The following is a 19,025-nucleotide window of genomic DNA, read 5'->3' on the forward strand; positions in this document are numbered from 1 at the left end:
AATGCGTAAAGTCGACAGCGATGGGCGCGCGAGGAAGACGAGCAGGCTCGAAAGAGGTCGGAGGAAGTTGGTGAGAGTGTGAGTGATCGGAGTGCTGGTGATGTTGTTGTTGCGGCGGAGGGTAGAAGGGAGGTACGGATCTCTGCGAAGCGGGCTCAGGAGGAGGCGAGATCGGTTGTGAGTTGTTGACGGAGAAAGGGGCGAGGTGTTGATCGCTGGTGGCAGGCATGACTCTGCGGCGACGCTTGATTTCTGACTTCTTCATGCCGGAAGGGCGATGCACGCCGTGGAGCTTGTAGTAGAGACCTGAGAGATCAAAATCAGAACTGATCAAGATAAGATAAGAAGGTGTCGCAAACATACCGCAAGCATTGCAGATTGTGTGTCCGTTGTCGTCGCGTCTCCACAATGGCGTAATTGTCGTACCACAATTCTGGCAGGCCACCGTGACATTGGCCGCCGGCGCTTGACTTGGTCCGGGGCTGTTCTGCGTATGTGGGTACGGGCTCTGACTGGCGCCATGTTGACCTTGTGCTCGGCCGTCGTTTGCTTGTGCCAGAGCAATCTGCGCCGTCTTACTGACTCGATTGTTGTATGCCGGGCAACCATTGCATCCATCGTGACCTCCGGTTCCATTACAGCGACCTCCGCCAGGACATGTGCCGTTCGACGTCGTGTCAGTGACATATGTTGCTCCTCCAAGTTGCTTAGTCGTTGTTGTTGGCGACGAACTCTTTCTGTTGCCTGAGGCTGTCGTCTGTTGTTCTGGCTGCTGTTGTTGTTGACCTGCTGGAGATGCCTGAGCTCCACGTTTTAGGTTGACGGGGCGCATCTGATTTCGGGCCTTGAGATAGAGACCGCAAGCGTTGCATATCGTATCACCAGCTGGGGAACGTCGCCATAGTGGTGTTCTTGTTGTACCGCAATTGCTGGTAGTTGGTTAGCCCAAGAAGAATCAGGTGATGGATGAATACAAGTACCTGCACACTTGGCCTGCTCCTCCCATGCCTGTGTTGAATGGTTTCCTCTGTTTAACCCATGTGAGTTCGTGGATAGATGGCAACTGGAGGTTTTGTTGTTGCTGGTGATTTGAGTGTTGTGGAGTGAGCTGTTGTTGTTGCGCCGAAAGACTCGTCTCGCTGCCGCCATCATCGGACAAGCGCTCGACATCGCCGCCGGTTCTGCTTCCGCCGTCTGCTGTCGAGGGAGTGGTGCGACGATCGGCTATCGCAGGACCATGTTGGATGCCTTGTGAGTGCTCGATCAATCTTTCGGCGAGTTCGAGTTCTTCCTTGGAGCGTTCGTTGGACAAGCGTGGAGCGGCGGCAGGAGACGGCGCAAGCGTCGAGGCTGGGTTGGACATTCTAGATGGATGGAAGTGCTCGAGGTTTGGACGTCTTGTCGACAGGATGCGCGCAACACCCTGCAAGACGGAGAAGTGCGAGCGAAAGAGTCGCGCCAAGCCAGAAATGCGTAGAAAGCGCGCAAGTCGCTGGCTGCAGCCTCAAGAGCGTCTATGGTCGTTTGACAAGCTGGGGGAGTATGCTCTTTCTTGGCGATGTGACAGTCAACACCGGGTGTGCAAGTTTCCAGGATCCTTCAACGATCGTATCTCAAGATGAACGGCGACTGTCGAGTTATGTCCTCTAAGCGTGTGCGACCGCGTATGTCTGATTTGCCTGCGAGATCGAGGAGACAACACGAGAGCGAAAGCACCAGATCACGGTTGATGACATTGCCCTCGTTCTGATTGGTTGCATCTTGCTTCGAGAGCCGCTGGCTTGTGATGCTGATCTGGAAGGCTTCCGACTGGCTTACGAGTTCCACTTTATTGCTTGACTTTTAGGCAATGGAACCTTCTGCGCGCTCTCGCTTAACTTGGCATTATTTCCGGTGACATGCTTCTCACATCTCTTACGGTGGTATTCGACTCTCGAACGATACCGAGATGCGTCGGTAGATCTTGGCCAGCTTTTGGAACGTACGCTCCATTAGATCTCAGCTGTCTATCTACAGTACCGACTGTCAACGAACACAATGTCATTCCTTGAACCATAACCATAGCTCTTATCGGGCCGGCGAAGCCTTACCGAAGCGAGCACTTTATGAATCGCATCAATGCTTCCCGCGGAGCTCAGGGTCTGCTGTACTTTTAGACCGTGCTGCACCTCCTGCAAACCCAAGACCGAGCGCGGCTCGTTTTCCCGATGTTACATATTCTCATAAAGCTTTGGAAGAGGAAGTTCTTGGTTCACCCCGTGTGAGCATTGGTTGGATTCCACCATCTATTCGACGCGTGGTCATCTACTCAGCCACAAAGGTTCCCTTTGGCGGAATCGTAACCTTGCCCTTGGCTTCTTTGGTCCGCCATTGGATTGCCTGAAGCAGATGGTAGAGAACCTGCAGTGTCGGCATCGGAACACCTAGAGCAGTACCAACCCTCAAAGGCTCTCCTACAATGTTCTCGAACTCGGTGAAGTTGCCCTGCATCTGTTAGCTCATGGCGTCCCCGGAAGATTTCAGGGTCAGATTTTGACTGACCTTTCTAATATCTCCCAGCATACTAGGGGGTAGGTACATCGTCAAGGGATCGATGTTGATCATAAAGTCACAGACATCTGGGGGCAGGTTCACGCCGACCGCTTTCGCTGCGGCTCTGATCTCCTCCATAGCAGGTTTGACCAGTCCGTCGATCGCACCATCCGCGAGTCGAATGCGACCAGTGTCCAGTCCGGTAAGAGCACAGATTGAGTTCAAGCAAGCATTATAGACCAACTTTCGCCATCTAGCAAAGTTGACGTCTAGTTGCAGCTCGCAGTCAGTCTTTCCGCCAGCAGAGTAGATACGAACAAAGTCCCTCGCGGCGGCCTCCTCGTCTTCTGCCTTGAGATTGGTATTGCGGAAGGGTCCGATCAGTACCCGGTCATTATCGTCGTGCTCAATCACACCAGGCTGAGTCTCATGCGATCCAATCATACTAACACCTGACAGAACGATGTTGTTGGGAAATGCTTCAAAGATCGGCTTCTCGATGTTAAGCCCATTTTGAATTAGAACAATCACTGTTCGGCCAGGCTGGACAGCAGGAGCAATGAGGTCGGTCAAAGCAGGTGGACAGTCGGGCTGATTCTTCGTGGTGCAGACAATGTAGTCAAACTGCTTCTCCGATACCTTGGGGACATGATTGACGACTGAAGGCATTAGTATTGTTGGCCTTCAATTTGCAAATGATAAGACTGACCATTTGTGGGTCGCCATCCTTTTAGTGTGCCATGGTCGCAAGATGCGATGTCAAAACCTCTTTCTTTAACAGCATTGTAGTTTGAGCGTAACACAGCTGTGACTTCTGCATGACCACCAACTTCGAGGTTTAGTGCTGCAATTGTACCGACTCCGCCGCTACCAAAAAGAAGAACTTTGGACTTGTCGGGGTGCATGTTTAATCAAGAACTAGAAGTATGTGTTGTCTTGCAATTGGAAAATGGAGTATTTGGGAACAGCTATCTATATCAAGCTTGAGTAACGTCAAGAGGTAGGTGAGGTTGATATCCCTATCACGGCCAACATAATGCCCTAACAAGAGCAAGTGTTGGCCGAGGAAAGTGGAGGGCACAGTTCGGCCAAACGAAAGGAGCTTTACACCGATAGTGAGAACAAGGAGAATTTCGACACGCCGCTTTGTCCGAAGACGCCGACATGGCAAGGAGAAAAGCCTACTTCAGCCTTGACCTCTTGCGCAAAGCAGACGGAGAACGCACTGCTTGATTTACAGAACGTTTCGCGATCAAATTTTGCGCATGCTTGTTCGATAGAGATCCTTTTGTGTTCTCCGACCATACCCCTTGCCGTCGGTTTTCGACTTCCAATTTGCCGTTGAGAGTGTTTTCCCCCGATTGACCACACCTTTACTCCGAGTAGCATTCACCGGTATGAGCAAAACGACAGGCCTTCGGCCTTCGTGGCCTCGCATATTTTCTAATCTAGTGACTCGGTCTTGCCTTCTCTTTTTTCTGTAATCTTTGCAGCAGATCATAGAAAAGCAATGAGTCCGCGATCAAACGCGTGTTCCACCTGCCGTTCGCGCAAGGTCAAGTGCGATAGAAGCCTACCAAAATGCTCGGCCTGCAGGCGACTAAATCTGGACTGTGTCCAACAAGGCGCTGTTCAAGGACTAATCTGGCTTGACCCTGGGGTGCCTAACAAGACTACTTCACGGAAATGTAGTACAGAGTCGCCGGAGAGAGAAATGGGTCTTCGTAGGAAACCAATCTTCTCGGGTAAGTCCTTAAGGAAAACAATACTTCGATCCTAATACTCACTATGCACTAGATCGTGAGCGTATTGCAGAGTGTTCAAGGATGACAAGACAAATCCCCGAGCATCAGGTTGAAGGCCTTCTCTTGCAACTGGATACTCAAGCCGAAACTATGGATTACGACGCACCACTAAACCACGGACCTTTTGGAGTCTTTTCTGTGAATAGGCCTAAATCACCGTCACTAACGCCTTCATCTTCACCTGTACCTGAGCCTGAAGCTCTGCCAATTATCAACTCACTACCGGAGGACGACTGGTACGGCATTGACTTTATGAACATTGAGCAACCTTCGCATGACTTCCAGCCTGTCATGACGAAAAGTCCTCTTCCTCTCTCATGGGCTACTTCATCACCCGTTTTCAACTTTGGCCAAGGCATGGATGAAAGCTTTAGCATGAATTACGATGCAGTCGAGGATAACTCCAGTATTACGGACCTGGCCAGGTTCTTCCCTCTCAGTCCGCGCTTACCTACACCTGTCACATTAACCTTCTCGCAAGATGTCGCAGGAATGGCACCTGGAGTAATGCGCACATTGCTGGATCACTATCAGACGTCTATGATGTCCTGCTTTACACCATTGCATCATGAGAAGCCCCCGTGGAAGATTCTTCATCTGCCTTGCGCAATCAGCGCTTACGGAGAATTGTCGCTTCTCGGAGACTCGAACAATGCCAAGATGACATTGCTCTTTGCAGTCCTTGCTATGAGCGCTTTCAACTTGAAGCATCTACAAACCGATTCGGTGGAGGCAGACAGTTGGCAATCAATTGCAGAGTCGTACCGCGAGAAGGCAAAGGCACGGCTGAAGCTTTGTCTGCGTGAGCAGAGCGAGGAGAAGAAAAAGTCAAAGTACAAGGAGGTCTTGATGGCCCTGACCAGCATGGTTACAGTCTGCGTGGTCAGTGGACAGATGCAAGAAGCAAGATGCTATCTTCTGGACGCCGAACGATTCATCTACATGCAAAGCCTGAAGAAACCCAAACAATCGCGAAAAGTCAACATGCTGCACAGCATCTATCTCTACTTACGGATCATCGAGGAGAGCACTTTTACCCCGGTGGAAGAGACACGGCCTTACTTAGTGGACCAGTCATACGCCATGACTAACGAGAAGCCAAGCGCAATTTGCCGGTATCCTTCGTTGTGGACTGATCGTGTGAAGATGGGCTCAGATCTTGATTATCAAGACATGGCGGATTTGGAAACGCGGTTGGTGAAGTTTCCGGCCGACCAAGACGAACCAACTATGTTCGAGCAAATCTACGGCATTCCTGAATCACTCTTCCGCTTGATTTCGCACGCCACTCATCTGGCTGATGAAGTCCGTCGGAGCCGTTCCACATATCCTGGCGGTATGTCTCAGGACCTTGCGCAAAGAGCCAAGATGATCGAAAGCAAAATTTGCGACTGGAAGAATCCGTACAAGCTACTGGCTGAGAAGCAAACCCTGATTGTGTACGGGCCAGCAGAACGATCTGACAAGATTGAGGTGCGAACCGACCTCCTCTACAACTTTCTGGAAGCGATGCACAGCGCCTTGATCATTTACTTTTACCGACGAGTAAGGGATACGAATGCGACTACCTTGCAATTCTACGTTGGCAAGACCATTCATCACCTCCTGGAGCACGAGAAGAAGAAGAACAAGTACGGCGATACTTCTGCCTACGTTGCTTGGCCTGGTTTCATTGCGGCTTGCGAAGCCTTGGACCCCGTCCATCGCGAGCAGATTTCTGCATTCATGTACAGAGCTGGTCAGCAGTCTGGTGTGGGCAGTTTGTTCGTGGCGGCCGATGTAGCCACCAAGGTTTGGGCTGCAAGAGATGACACTGGCTCTTTGGATGTGTCGTGGAGTGACATCTTGGCTACTAGCAAGAACGGCTTGATTGTTACATGAAAGAGATGGATTCTGACGGAAACTAATGACTGATAATGTTTATGATGATACGAAATTACCAAAAGTTGCGATATTTAATTGTCGAAATTCACTTCTAACTTATCAATTTTGATCTCATCATGGACCACAATTTGACATCCAATCATCATACTAGGCACTATCGATCTGTACAGAGCGGGAGTGACGCTTGTGGATGAGAGCCCGTAGTCGGGTACCTGCTACCTCTCGAGAAAGACATGACTCTCACTCCGTATGTATCCATGAAAATAGCAATGATTTACACAGGGATGATATCTCGTGCAGATGGGCTTCAACTATCTCCGTGACCACATCTTTAGACCAAGGGTCACGGTGCATTTCGACCGTCTCTCCCACCACTGTACGCTACTATGAGAGTGAAATTGTTCGTAGTGATATCGAATAGCCAGGGTCATCCGAGTGACATGGAGATAACGGCATCGATCTACGGGATGTGACGGACTATGACGCGATGTATACCCCACACATCGAGCTCTCGATGCCTCGGTGGAGCTTCCCTGGGCCAAGTCATCGATTTAGCAAAGAGAAAAGAGAAAAGATGCGTTTGCCCGTCACACCTTCCTCTTTGTGTTTTAAACCCATCTCAACTCGTTCCTTCTTCCGCTACACTACATATATCAAACCCATCAGATACAAGTCCACAATGCAATCTCACGCTTGCTGTACAGTCCCGCCCGTCATTAGCAAGGGCTATGATGCAAAGGGTACTTACACAACCATTGATGGTATGAAGACCTACACCACTGGCCCCAGCGATGCAAAGAAGGCCATTCTCGTCATTTACGACATCTTTGGTTTCAAGGATCAGACTCTCCAGGGTGCCGATATCCTTGCAACCAGTGACAAGGAGAACCAGTACCAAGTCTTCATGCCCGACTTCTTCGAGGGCAAGCCTGTTGACATCAACGACTACCCTCCTGACACTGTGAGCCTTCCTTTAGACCTCATTTATAACGCTAGATGACTGACAACCATGACAGAAGGAGAAGGAGGAGCGTCTCGGAAAGTTCTTCCAGACCACCGGTGCACCACCCAAGACCGTCGGCCGCATCCCCAAGGTCATTGACGAGATCAAGAGCCAGAACAAGAACATTTCGTCCTTTGGCATCGTTGGCTTCTGCTGGGGCGGTAAGATCGTGAACTTGTCTTCACAAAAGGATACCGTCTTCAAGGCTGCTGCTGCATGCCACCCGGCCATGGTCGACCCCAACGACGCCGCTGGCATCAGCATTCCCATCGCCATGCTGCCTAGCAAGGATGAGGACAAGGAGGCTGTCGAGAAGTGGGAGCAGGGCGTCAAGACCAAGCACCTTGTCAAGTGGTACAACGACCAGGTTCACGGATTCATGGCTGCTCGGTAAGTCTGTCCAAATGCAATGCAGAAGCCAATCTAACCAGATTCAACAGTGCCGACCTTGAGGACGAGAACGTCAAGAAGAACTATATGGATGCTTATGGCGTCTTGCTGAACTTCTTCCACGAGCACATGTAAGTGCCTCTTTTACTACTGCCATGAAACGAAAGCTTGATGTTGGTAAGCAAACCACTGTTGGCGTTTTCATATCGAGTGATGCACTGGTGCTGACTGCTCGATAACAGGGCTTCTTCCAGCGCAAACAAGCTATGAACTAGCTTAGACGAACACGGTAGTCGACAGTAGACGATTAATGAAATGATTTCTTCAGAATAATATCATGACCGTCGTGAATTAAATGTGTTGTATCAGATGCCTTCGTCCTCAACCTCTTCAATCTCGACTTGTCTCAAAGCCTTCTCAGCTGCTTGTCCTGCGTTCTCCTGTCGAGTCATCATCTCAAACTCAGCCTCCTTCTCCATCTCGTCCGCAATTTTGCGCGCGTCGTTATAGCCGGCCTTCTCGAGCTTATCCGCTTCTTCAGGCTCCAGCAATCGTCCACCTTGACCCTTTTGTCTTGCAATATTTTGCGCCACAGCAGCAGGTACGAACCTTTTGGCCTCTTCCTTGAGGTTGCGCAGTACAGGCGCAGAGCTGTATGTCGTTTGCGCTACTATTGGTGTCGCAGCAGCAGGTTTGTTTGGCAATTGATGTGGTTGGTTTCTGCGTGGAATGGGCGGCGGTGTATCCCTCGGCATAGGAATCTTCCTTACATCCTCGTCTGTCTCGTCTCCATCTTCATCTTGTCTCCTTCTCTTTCTGCCCTCTTGTCCTTGACCTCCTTCCCGGTCTTCTCTCCTCGGTCTGAATCCAGGTGCCTTGTCGCCCAAAATATCCCTTGCTTTTCTCACGGCGCGCAAGTCTTTCTCGAGTTGTTCTAGGGTGGCTTGATCTTTTGGTCGTAGCTGCTGGGTCGTGGCCAAGGACTTGAGGTCGTCTATTTGTCGTTGAAGACGTTCTGGGTTACGGCGAGCCAGTTTTTCATTTCTTTGCGCTTGGACGTTTGCTTTTGACTTTTTGAGGGCTTGTTTTTTGTCTGCTTTGTGCTGGGCTGCGACTGGGTTGATGTTGCGTTCTTTGGGCATTGTTGGGTTGCGCTTCGCTCGAGTTTCTTGGGTAGTGTTGTAGTATTGAAAGAGGATATGACGACGATGCTATCGGATTGGAATGTGAATTATTATTGTTCTTGAAAGAGCTTTAGAGTGAAGTAGTTGATGGATGAGGAAATCCAAGAATTTCTGACGCAGTTGGAAGCTGCCATGCCATGTGTTTGCCTTGTTTGAACTGCTCATGCCAGATCCCCCATACCTTCACAACCTTGAGCCATCAAGGTGTACAATGTTGTGATATCTGCGAATCGTGAACTTTCTGATTTATAGGGTGTCATTCTTCTATATCATCTAGGAGCTGGGCTGGTATCAGTCCCAAGATATCGTTCCAAGACTCGATCCTCTGACTACGCCGCACCTTCCTTTCTGGCACCGGTGTAAAAGGCCAAGCCGTAATCCTCGGTCGTAAACGTGATGGTCGAGCCTTTGGGAAAGAAGAAGACATCACCAGGCTTGGCCTCCACTTTGTTGCCCGCCTCGTCCGAAATGGTATATTGACCTGAATTCCGAGATCAGTTCTATTGGGCGGAAATAGATGAACTGCTACCAACACACCTTCCACAACGATCTTCATTTCGTCATAAGTGTAGGTGTAGACAAGTGGGGTGCCTTTGTTCGATGTCAGAGAAATTGGTCACAACTACAAGAGATTGGAAAACGTTACCCTTTTCAAGCCTGTAGAAGCCACAGCTGATAGGATGCTCAGGATTGGTTTGATCACTGCTGTATACGTCGCCGAGGAAAGCATTCTCATTGGCAATGAGCGGTGGCTTGTACTCTTTCTGGGCGTTCGCAAAGTGCTTCATTGCAACGGGGGCAGACATGTTGTATATGGCAGTTCGAATAGCAGTTTGACATGGACAGAACAGACAGACTCACCACCTTTTATCTGCTTTCTTGAACACTTACGTGCTGAATAGACTTACTCGATACCAGTCTCTACAAGGTACTTCGGCACGCTCTTTGAGATTGTGAGATTGTGAAGTTGTTGGACTGTGATATGGTACAGGGGGAGATAGTGGACAAGATATCCCAAAGAAGGACACTGACATGTCTGTGATAGGCATGTAGATAAGCCGTAATGGGTCAGGGCAGGTCGGGGCAAACCCCGCCTGTTGTTCCGCGGCGATGGAGAAGGGCGGTAGGGAAGCGTCCAAAATCAGAAGGTCTGTCCCGAGAGTCATGCAACCCCGCTATGGCGTGCGGGCTTGCCAAGCTGCCTTGCCCGAGGCGTGCGCCCGAAGTCTCTCTCATAAAACGCTCCGTCTCCCTCTGCCACCCGAGGTTACGCTTCTTTTTGAACCTCACAGGAGGCTGAACATAATTCACCAGAAAGACTGCCGGAAGTCTCAAAAAGTGTACGTTATTAAACATCCACACCCCCAAAAACTTGCAGAGAAGAGAAAATCAAAACTTCATACCCTTGTTATCTTCTACTCCGAACTATCTATTGTCATGCTATGATAATCATATCGGTGTCGACACTACAACACTCCAAAGCAGCAGCCATGTGTGTGAAAGATATCCATCTTCATGCTCCGACAAACAAACCATAGCGACACTTCCTGAGCGACAAAACCCAAACTTTTGAATATCTACCAAAGCAGTATCTCCTGAGCAACACAAACCAACCCTGCCTTATCCAGAGCAACCTTGCCGACACCTCCCAGCGACACTTCCAGTGGCACCTCCTAGCGACCCTTCCAAGCGACAATCCTGAGTGCCTCCTCAAGGCATCATCACATTATCAACATTATGTTCAAGCAGCAATGCAGCCAATCTCTGCAGGATTGCCTGAGTGAATGATCTGATACCGTATCTTTCCGACACAGTCGCCCAGAGACACTTCCATAGCGACACATCCATTGCGACACTATTACGAAATCCTTGAGCAACACTTTCGACAATTCAACCAAGCAACACAGACCAGAGCAACATCGGTCCAGGCAGCAGACATCGATCATCCAAAGGCCATTTCACTTCGACGAAGACAATATTTTCTGAAAATGTTGTTATGCTCTCTACTTAATCTGTTCAATTGGGATGCAACATCCGAAAGTCCGAGAAACTCCACCAAGCGCCTACCACTACCAAACGACACTCATCTCAGCAACATTTTGTGTACGCAACCTATGCAAGCGACAATTTCCCAGGTGGCCGTCTTATGCAATAATCATCCAAGCAACATCATTCATGCAACATCATCATTATCCAAGCAGCACTACGAGATGGTTAGCTTTATGCGAAAACCTGGACTTTTTTGCAAAGAGACTCACCTTCCCAACCCCAATCTTTCATCACACCAATCCAATGCAACCTTCCACGCACTGTGAGCAGTGTGCCTGTTGCTCCATTCACTGCATCACGAGAGCCTCGACACGAGATGGATGCTGAATCCATCTTGTCTGGGTCGCCTACGGTCATGCGTCGCAGTTTGTTCGCCCAAGCCATGGTGCCTTCGCTTGCGCCTGCAATGCTGTTGAACGACGAGCCACGTCTGTTTGCAGCCGGTCTGTTGTTGCCTACAGATGATTGCAAATCTGAAGGTGAAACCATGTTTCGTCTCACAGGCACGACCTTGCTAGGCAAGACCTTGTTCTTGTACTCGTCCCTCCTGCGCCAAACCTCCTCCATGACATCGACACACTTGTCAATGATACCAATTCTCATGCGTTGTGACATGGCAGCCCAGCGGCTCTTGATCCACTGTCTATCCTCTTCTACGTCGGCTTCACAGCCAGCCATAAAGAGAGGGTAGACGTGGATGATGACACAACGACTGGCAAGCGGCACGGTAGCTAAGAACACGAGCACTTTCTTTGCCATGTCTGCCGTTGTAAGGCGTTCAGGGATTTCAGGAAGTGCTTGGTGCAGGTACAAGAGTGTAGCCCAGCGATACGCCTCCGCTGTTTGCAAAGCATGACGAACGTCACAAGTGGGATCTTCTGGCGGTTCAACGAAAGCTGGTGGCTCCCATGTCTCGAGCATTAGCTTAAGTTCCATGGCTTGGCTGATCATGGGAGGCGAGTTCGACTCGGCGCGATATACGCGACGAATCAAGTTTGCTGTACGACCGATCAGTGGGAACAAAGTGCTTGCACAACCCATCAAAGGGTCGAGAGTAGAGTCTATCGGCAGACCAAAATCGATGCCGAACCCCGGGTGACCTGACGGACCAATATGAGGACTTTCAGGATTACTGTAAAGACAATAGAGATTGTCATAGTCGTCAGAGGTGTCTTCATCTGCAGTAGTCACACGGGAGAGGACATCCAGGTAGACCCAGGCGTTGGCAAGGAACTTGAGTCTTGCGAGGTTCAGGCCTGTCAAAGCCGATTGCTTGTGCTGGTTGAGCGCAATGTTAATCATGGCTCGGGCACCTTGAATGTGGTCATTGCCGCTCGAAAGGTGTTGGTCCCAAGTCTCTGCAAAGGCTAGGGCCAGTGTGGTGGCAATAGCTGTGTCAAGGTTCATGGTACTTTCCTCGATACCTTCGAGCAAGTTTCGTACACTCTCACTCTTGTGCTCATGTCCTGCTACACGTAGAGCGGGAATATCCCGAGAGGAATGGAATGCGGTCATCGAAGAAATGGCGTGATACAGTGCTGGCGAGGTTTGAGCCATCGGCCAGATCAGTGTACGCCATGGGTTCTCGTTTGGCCCATCCTTGATGGAAAGAATGCCGCAGGTTAGTCGGTCGAACCGCAGCATCAACATTTCTGGACTTGTCTGTGCGAACGAGGGCTGCTCATACATGTAAGTGATTCGTTGGGGGAACACCATGGCCGGTGGACTCGACATGGTGCTGTCGTCTTGGAATGTTGGGCAATGAGAAAGCTGCTGTGCCCAGGCATCGTAGTCTGGCACAATTGGGGTAAGTTCTTCAACATTCTTGAAGTCCATCTCGATGTCCTCCATGAGTGGAGGGTCCGTCATGTTCAGGAACTCATCCATGAAGTGCATGTCGAAGTCGAAGACTTCCTTGGTGCCCGGCATCATGGCTGTCGGCGCCGCCGTCGTGTCATTCTCTTTTGGCGAGCCGCCAACGGCGGGTATGCCATGTGGCGACCCCCGAGATGATGTTCCTGCATCGTTGGCAGAGTCTGTGGGAGATGCGGCTTGCTCGGGTTGTGCTTCAGCAGGGGAGGTTCTCGACGAGTTTGGCACCGAGCGTTCCTTCTCGGTAGAAGTCGCACGCGGAACCCCCGGCTGTGCAGGAGCAGCCACGAACAGTTGTTGCGCAAACGAAGACGACAGTTGAGCGGGTGCTTCTGATGATGGTGCTCTCGTTGGAGGCGATACTGGGCTTCGTTTGCCGGAGCTGTCCGCTGCGTTGCCCAGCACAATCAATGCTGCAGAAAATATGCGTCAGCGACCACGATCCACATGGACAACAACAGCAGTTAAGTTGTAAGGTCTTGACACTTAACATGTCGGGGTCCTTTGCTTTCCAATACTCACATCCGTTGTTTTGCTTAGCAATGTTTGAGGCGACGTTGGTCTCTTCGAAGGGTCTCCACTTGAAGTCCTTCTTGTAACCACCACAGTCGACGTTTCTCTTCTTGCATTGCTCGCAACCGGGTTTCTTCTCATCGCATTTTAGTCGCTTGGCTTTGCAAGTAACACAACCTGGAAGTCAATATGCTTCAGTACAGGAAACATGAAAAGGTGAGTGTCATCAGTATTCGTGATGGGTTGCAGCCTACCATTACGACTTTTAGACTGCTTGGGTTTGGCTACAGCAGCACCGTCACGACGAGGTTTTGCTGTCGAAGCGACAGACTTTTTCCTCGTTGTGTTTCGCTTTTTGGCGGCAGCCGTCTTGTTTTGCTCGTCGTCGAGTACTTGCTGGCTGTTATCAAGCTGGGGAACAGGGTCCGGCGAGGCACGGAGAAAGACAGACGGCGATGGGATTGTGATTGTGTCTGCCATGTTGATGATGTGCTCTCGAAAGGGTTAATTGAAGAAGGGACAATAGGACATGCTACGAGAAGGGGTTGATTGTTCTTTTCCTGAAAGTGTTCCCTCAGAGATACAGGATAGATACCCCGCACGGAAAATGCGGAGCCCGAAAGATAAAAGGGCCCAGGACAAGACCTGGCGTTGCATCATCAGCGCCGCCATTGGTCAGTCTTACTACGCTATCTTTCCTCTCAGCTGCATGTTATCTAGAACGTTGGTCCAACAAGGAAGATTACGGCTTCAGATAAACCAATTGGAGTCGTTCAAAAGCCCAAGACAATCCTTATCATGAGTGACAAGTCAAGAGCTACACGCGTTCACAAATTCAAAGCGCTTTCACCGCTTCTTTGAACGTCGCTCTGTCTTCTTGTTCAGAAACCGTCTTGCCAGTAGCCAAAACAGTTGCTCGTACGAGAACGCGCTTCCTGCCTCCTCCATGTGACCAAGAAAGCAGGCGCTGTCCTCAATGTGGGGTAGCCTCGGAGATACTACGAGTTTAGTACCGCCGACTCTGGTTGTTTCCGACTTCGGCAGCTAGGGAATGGCTACTTGAAGGATTAATTGATACGGCATTTCGCCGACAGTCGAGGAGAGAAGTCCTCATAGTCATCATCGAGGCTTCGCTTAGCTATATGTTGTTGGCACGCAACAATTATGGACGAGATTGAACGGAGTCCAACGTCTTGGCGTGGAGAACAATGGGGAAATAAAGAAGAGAAAAAAAGAAGAAAAAAAGAATGAGTTGAAGTTTCTTCGTACTCGAGACGCGTAGCCATGGGATGGTACGACACTCTCAAAAAAGGGTAGTGTCTACCGAGAGCTAGATTGGCGGCTCTCTACGGATGTTGCTTTGTTACTTGAGTGCGGAGAAATTCCTGGTCGTGTTTGTCGGAGGGGTCGATGCCCATGCGAGAAATACCTGGAGGTATAGACTGGTACAGGATGGTGTATTTCTACAGGGCGTCTTCACAGCCGTCGGATAGCGCGCAAATTCATGCGTCTGCATATCCAAGGACTGCAAGTAAATCATAGGACGCAGACACTCCCTGTAGAGTACACGGAAAAGTGAACGAGGAGCAAGAGAGAGAGAGAACACATGGTACGAAGGAGAAGAAAGAAAACGAGACAGACACAACAGACACAAAGGTGCGAGCAATCAGAGAACAAGAACGAGAATGGAAGAGAAATTTGAGGCCACATGGAGGACAAACTTGATTATTGTTCTGTCGGCTGGTCGCCATGTGGAACATGCCTACTTACCTCTAAACGACGCTTCAGCCGTGCAGAAAGAAGGTAGGAGGTTGTGTAGAGTACAGAGCACATTTCGCTTGCTCGGATCACAAGCTGAAGGCCTGATTCGCAGGCAAAATTACAATCTCTCCGCTAACCATCAACAAGCGAATTCCGCTAGCAACAACAGACACGAGGGAGGCCTAGGAGCAGCTGAGTGTCAAATCTGAGCATACCCTAGACGTCCATCTGCTGAGAAATCGATTCGCCAGCACGAGTCATCTACAAAATGTGAAGGTAATACGAGCTTGGTAGACAAAGTTACAGCAACGGTTTGAGACACGACGGTGTCTAGGTGCTTCGGTAGAAGGACCGCTTGCTTTGTTGTAATTTTCCAAGGTTCGGATCGTTACATTCAAGCACGCAACACTTGCACGTCCCGGAACATGGCAAGCTGCAATGGGGCATATGATTGACGAACCAACTGCAACGTGCCGGAGTCATCTTTTCACGTGCTGATAGACTCTCGGAGAGGCGAAGCACCTATTGATCGTCGCTATGGATGTGGGTTCTGTTCGACAGACATTCGCGTTCCACTGATACAAGTGGCTATCTTGGGAAAGAATCGTATGGGAATAAGATAGACGCAGTGAAGCCAATATAGTCAATCTCTTACACATGCTTCCAATGAAGCCTGGTGCCTGGTACGATGACTGTCCACCACTTGGGGATCTATACAGAATCCCAGCAGTTCATCTTTGAATCTGCTTAATGCTTGCGCCAATTGCCGGCAACTAAAGCGTGGCACTGGGGATCCCGCTCGGTACCATAGCTGTTGGAGCGTTCGAACGCCTTTGTGTGTGGCTGAATGTCAAGGTTGGTCTCAGACTACAATACGCCTTCGCAGACCCCTTGCTTGGGAGGAGCCGCAACATGAAGGAATTGTTGGCGCATGAATCGATGTTCGATGCTTCAGGTGCCACGAAGTGGTAGCTCTGAGACGCGATTCCTGTTCGTGGAGCGTCGTCGCAAAACTCGGTGGTGGGTTTTTAGTCATCCACTTGATCGCATGCGCATCTCCTGCTGGATCTGCCAGCTCCCCACCAGAGCCGCAAAACAAGCGGTGGGGCCAAAGTGGCGCGCGGTCCTTGAGCTAATCGGGTCAACGCTGTTTCCTGCAAGCAAGCGCGCGAACTTTTGAACTCTGCGTCATCGATGACAAGTGAGCGACACTGGTAGGCCACGCATTCGGAAGGTCGTTATGAAACAGCACTACGAGAAGTGATACGCGGCGCTATTCATCATGATGGCCAGCGGAGATTAGAATGCCAAAGTCCATGACACTGAATATCCCTTCTCAACCAGGCAAATTCTGCCAAATAACGTGGCGCTTTGGGTGGCCCAACGATCTGTTTAGGCTATGTGAACTGTGAATGCAAGAGAAGAAGATCAGCAATGCATTGGTTACAATTCGTCAGCGTCTCTCCCTCTCGGTGCAAGAGGATCCAAGTCGTCGAGCAGGCTATGCGCGGAGACGCTCGACCTGGTGGATACAGTATGATCATGTCGCTGCTGCTGCACGCACCCACGAGGAAAGTGCCGTGCGCATATCGTACAAGGCCCTATGAGAGAGACTCGAAATGCATCAGCAGCATCACCAAGCCTCGGTAGATGAGCCATGTGTTTTCCAGGTCTAGAAGGCGCTCCTTTGATCCCACGTACATCAGCGGGCCCGAGCGCCCTGTTAGCGCAAGACCCAGGCATGGATCATGAGTGACATTTCCGCCGTTGAACTGGGCAGAACAGCCACCATCCATCATGCCCAGCCCAATGCAAGGATTGGAACCAAAAATGCATCAATTCAAGGGCTCTGTCTCCCATTTGCCACCTTAGCAATGGCCAATCTCGTAACCGACTCTTCTACTGCATCCAGAAGGCGTGGGTCCCTCCCCCAGGAATCGGTAACTCCGTCTCAAGGCCCGAGCCTGTTCGCTCTGCACTCTGTAGCCCATCAAGAGCCCTCTTTTTCCTCTTGAACTTCCTCTCTTGTACTTGTTTCCATTCATTCGTTCGTTACTACGTCTCCTTTGATCTGCGAACCGATAGTCCCGGCAATTGCTTCTCGCACGGTTTCAACCTTGTCACTTTTCCATCATCATATCATCTCGCATTCATCCAACGCGTACACATAGGGTCAATCTTCATTCTTGCGTCGGATCTAACACCGCATCTGAGGTCTTGGTGTCACGGCGCATCTTCTCCAAGGGACCGGAAATCTTTGAATAGTCGCGCCCTTGCAATTCATTGTTTTTTCCCTCTCCTGAGTAATGGCCGGCGCTTGCCAAAATCTTTGATATCAATCTCTCTAGTGTTTCTCACTTGAGCTCTTTCATTGCCACTACAGGGTCCACTGGTCCGCGGCCCCCTTCTACCAAATCGCTCACCTTGAGTTGCCTCGAACTTCTTTTCAAGACAGATATAGACATGCCTGAGATCGACATCCAGGACGGCCCCTCCGACCTCGAATCAACATCCCCTACAGACTCGGCCCCTTCAGCAAGCTACTACCATACACCAACTTTACCACATTCGGCATCCGCTGGAGTTGCGAAGAGAAGGAAGAACTCGAAGGTTAAGATGAGCCCTATACTCAAACGCGCTTCGTCAACTCCGCAGTTGAACGGACTCTCAGAGTCAGGAGGACTATCACCCAGCGCTCTCGACAAAAGAAGGAACAAACTAGGTTATCAGCGCATATCAATTGCTTGCTGTAAGTAGATGCTGGATCACTCGTATTTTCGAGATTTGTGTACTGATTACCACTAGCTCATTGCAGGCGCCGAAAAATACGATGTGTCCTCGCGGAAGGCGATGATATGGGCAGATGCAATAACTGCATTCGACTGAAGAAAGAATGTGTCTTCTACCCTGTCGATTCGGCAGGAGGTCCAGAGAGTCGCGCGCAGACGAAGGGATCCAAGGATTCTTCAGTAATCTCAAACTCGCCCACAGAGATGCATCCTCCGGGCTCAAAACTCGATCACGATCATGAAATGGGTCGTTTCCCTCATCTTGCATCGAACGCTCCCCCGGAATACGGCACAGTTGATCCTAATACAGGATTGGGCATTTCTACAGCCAGTAAGACGATCCGTGGCAAGTCAGTGAAGTCTCTTTTGTTGACCAATTTCCAGCACCAGTCGCATCCGAGTTCGCCTTTGCTCGCCCTGGCTATCCCTCCATCTACGCTGGTGACATGCCAGGGACTGAGCCTCCGACACCCGTACACTGGAACTCTTCTTCGCAAATGGGCGACTATTCGAACTACTCGACGACAGCCGAACACTCTCCGAACGTTTATCCATCTTTTGCATTCCCACAGCAAAGAGACGAATATGCCATCCAGCAGCCTCCGATACGTTCTATGTCATACGGGCATATCGAGCCTCAGCTGCAAAGCTTTGCGCCTGCTGGAAACCCGATTGAATACACAAGACCAGGTTCTTCACACTACAATCTTGCACCTCTCGACACAGGGGCACCACCTGGTACTATTTCAGAAGCTTCCTTGTCCACCCCTGTCACTAGCGAATCTACCATGACTCCTATAGGTATGTACCCTCCTCAATGGGGGTTCTACCAACAGCAGCCTCCTATGGGTATGGATTATTCGTCAAGGCACGATTCTCTTCCTACGCAATGGTATCACCCTCAGCAATTAGGATCAGCCATGACAGAGCATGATCTACATCATCAGCACCCTATGTCACAAGCTCCGGGTAGCGCATATGTCAAAAGGTCTTAGCGATAATGCGCCTGGTCTTGTAGGGTTCGTTCCCATTCACCATTCATGTCTTACTTCGGTCTTCCCAAGACCTTTATTTCTCGGGCATTACAGTTTTGGCGTTCTCAGCGGTCTATAAAATTGGGGACAGGCTATGTACTTCATTCGGCGTTTCTAGATGTATCGACAGCACACGACCTGGAAGGTTACCTCGGACAGAAGACCCGGAGTCATGATATGGGGGGGGGGGGGGGGGGGGGGGGGGGGGG

General features: G+C 50.3%; 8 protein-coding genes across 8 annotated transcripts; 3 read left to right on the top strand and 5 right to left on the bottom strand.

Annotated features, from left to right (window-relative positions):
- Nucleotides 1-310: 310 nt before the first annotated feature.
- On the bottom strand, nt 311-1,363 carry M437DRAFT_9214 (GATA-type transcriptional repressor SRE; the record flags this gene model as incomplete). The annotated part of the gene is made up of 2 exons (XM_041029074.1): nt 311-929; nt 981-1,363. Coding segments are annotated over 2 exons (1,002 nt in total), but the record flags the coding sequence as incomplete, so codon positions are not given.
- A 941-nt stretch (nt 1,364-2,304) lies between these two features.
- Nucleotides 2,305-3,437, bottom strand: M437DRAFT_41599 (2-dehydropantoate 2-reductase family protein; the record flags this gene model as incomplete). Its single annotated transcript, XM_041020406.1, has 3 exons — nt 2,305-2,484; nt 2,542-3,191; nt 3,242-3,437. The coding sequence occupies 3 exons, from the start codon at nt 3,435-3,437 to the stop codon at nt 2,305-2,307; spliced, it is 1,026 nt and encodes a 341-aa protein (XP_040882584.1).
- A 605-nt stretch (nt 3,438-4,042) lies between these two features.
- M437DRAFT_40996 (uncharacterized protein) lies at nt 4,043-6,218 on the top strand (the record flags this gene model as incomplete). Its single annotated transcript, XM_041020290.1, has 2 exons — nt 4,043-4,277; nt 4,330-6,218. The coding sequence occupies 2 exons, from the start codon at nt 4,043-4,045 to the stop codon at nt 6,216-6,218; spliced, it is 2,124 nt and encodes a 707-aa protein (XP_040882585.1).
- Nucleotides 6,219-6,900: 682 nt separating this feature from the next.
- M437DRAFT_40895 (uncharacterized protein) lies at nt 6,901-7,749 on the top strand (the record flags this gene model as incomplete). The annotated part of the gene is made up of 3 exons (XM_041020269.1): nt 6,901-7,182; nt 7,238-7,614; nt 7,665-7,749. 3 exons carry the CDS (start codon nt 6,901-6,903, stop codon nt 7,747-7,749), a joined length of 744 nt encoding a protein of 247 aa, XP_040882586.1.
- A 230-nt stretch (nt 7,750-7,979) lies between these two features.
- Nucleotides 7,980-8,756, bottom strand: M437DRAFT_81426 (uncharacterized protein; the record flags this gene model as incomplete). Its single annotated transcript, XM_041027556.1, has 1 exon — nt 7,980-8,756. The coding sequence occupies one exon, from the start codon at nt 8,754-8,756 to the stop codon at nt 7,980-7,982; it is 777 nt and encodes a 258-aa protein (XP_040882587.1).
- A 371-nt stretch (nt 8,757-9,127) lies between these two features.
- Nucleotides 9,128-9,604, bottom strand: M437DRAFT_72465 (uncharacterized protein; the record flags this gene model as incomplete). The annotated part of the gene is made up of 3 exons (XM_041025862.1): nt 9,128-9,279; nt 9,336-9,389; nt 9,445-9,604. 3 exons carry the CDS (start codon nt 9,602-9,604, stop codon nt 9,128-9,130), a joined length of 366 nt encoding a protein of 121 aa, XP_040882588.1.
- A 1,414-nt stretch (nt 9,605-11,018) lies between these two features.
- M437DRAFT_41270 (uncharacterized protein) lies at nt 11,019-12,776 on the bottom strand (the record flags this gene model as incomplete). Its single annotated transcript, XM_041020353.1, has 1 exon — nt 11,019-12,776. The coding sequence occupies one exon, from the start codon at nt 12,774-12,776 to the stop codon at nt 11,019-11,021; it is 1,758 nt and encodes a 585-aa protein (XP_040882589.1).
- Nucleotides 12,777-17,456: 4,680 nt separating this feature from the next.
- Nucleotides 17,457-18,777, top strand: M437DRAFT_63122 (uncharacterized protein; the record flags this gene model as incomplete). The annotated part of the gene is made up of 3 exons (XM_041024202.1): nt 17,457-17,742; nt 17,799-18,113; nt 18,167-18,777. 3 exons carry the CDS (start codon nt 17,457-17,459, stop codon nt 18,775-18,777), a joined length of 1,212 nt encoding a protein of 403 aa, XP_040882590.1.
- Between the last annotated feature and the right edge of the window lie 248 nt (nt 18,778-19,025).

The sequence above is a fragment of the Aureobasidium melanogenum genome (assembly GCF_000721775.1).
Source record: "Aureobasidium melanogenum CBS 110374 unplaced genomic scaffold scaffold_3, whole genome shotgun sequence".
In the NCBI taxonomy this organism is placed as follows: Eukaryota; Fungi; Ascomycota; class Dothideomycetes; order Dothideales; family Saccotheciaceae; genus Aureobasidium; species Aureobasidium melanogenum.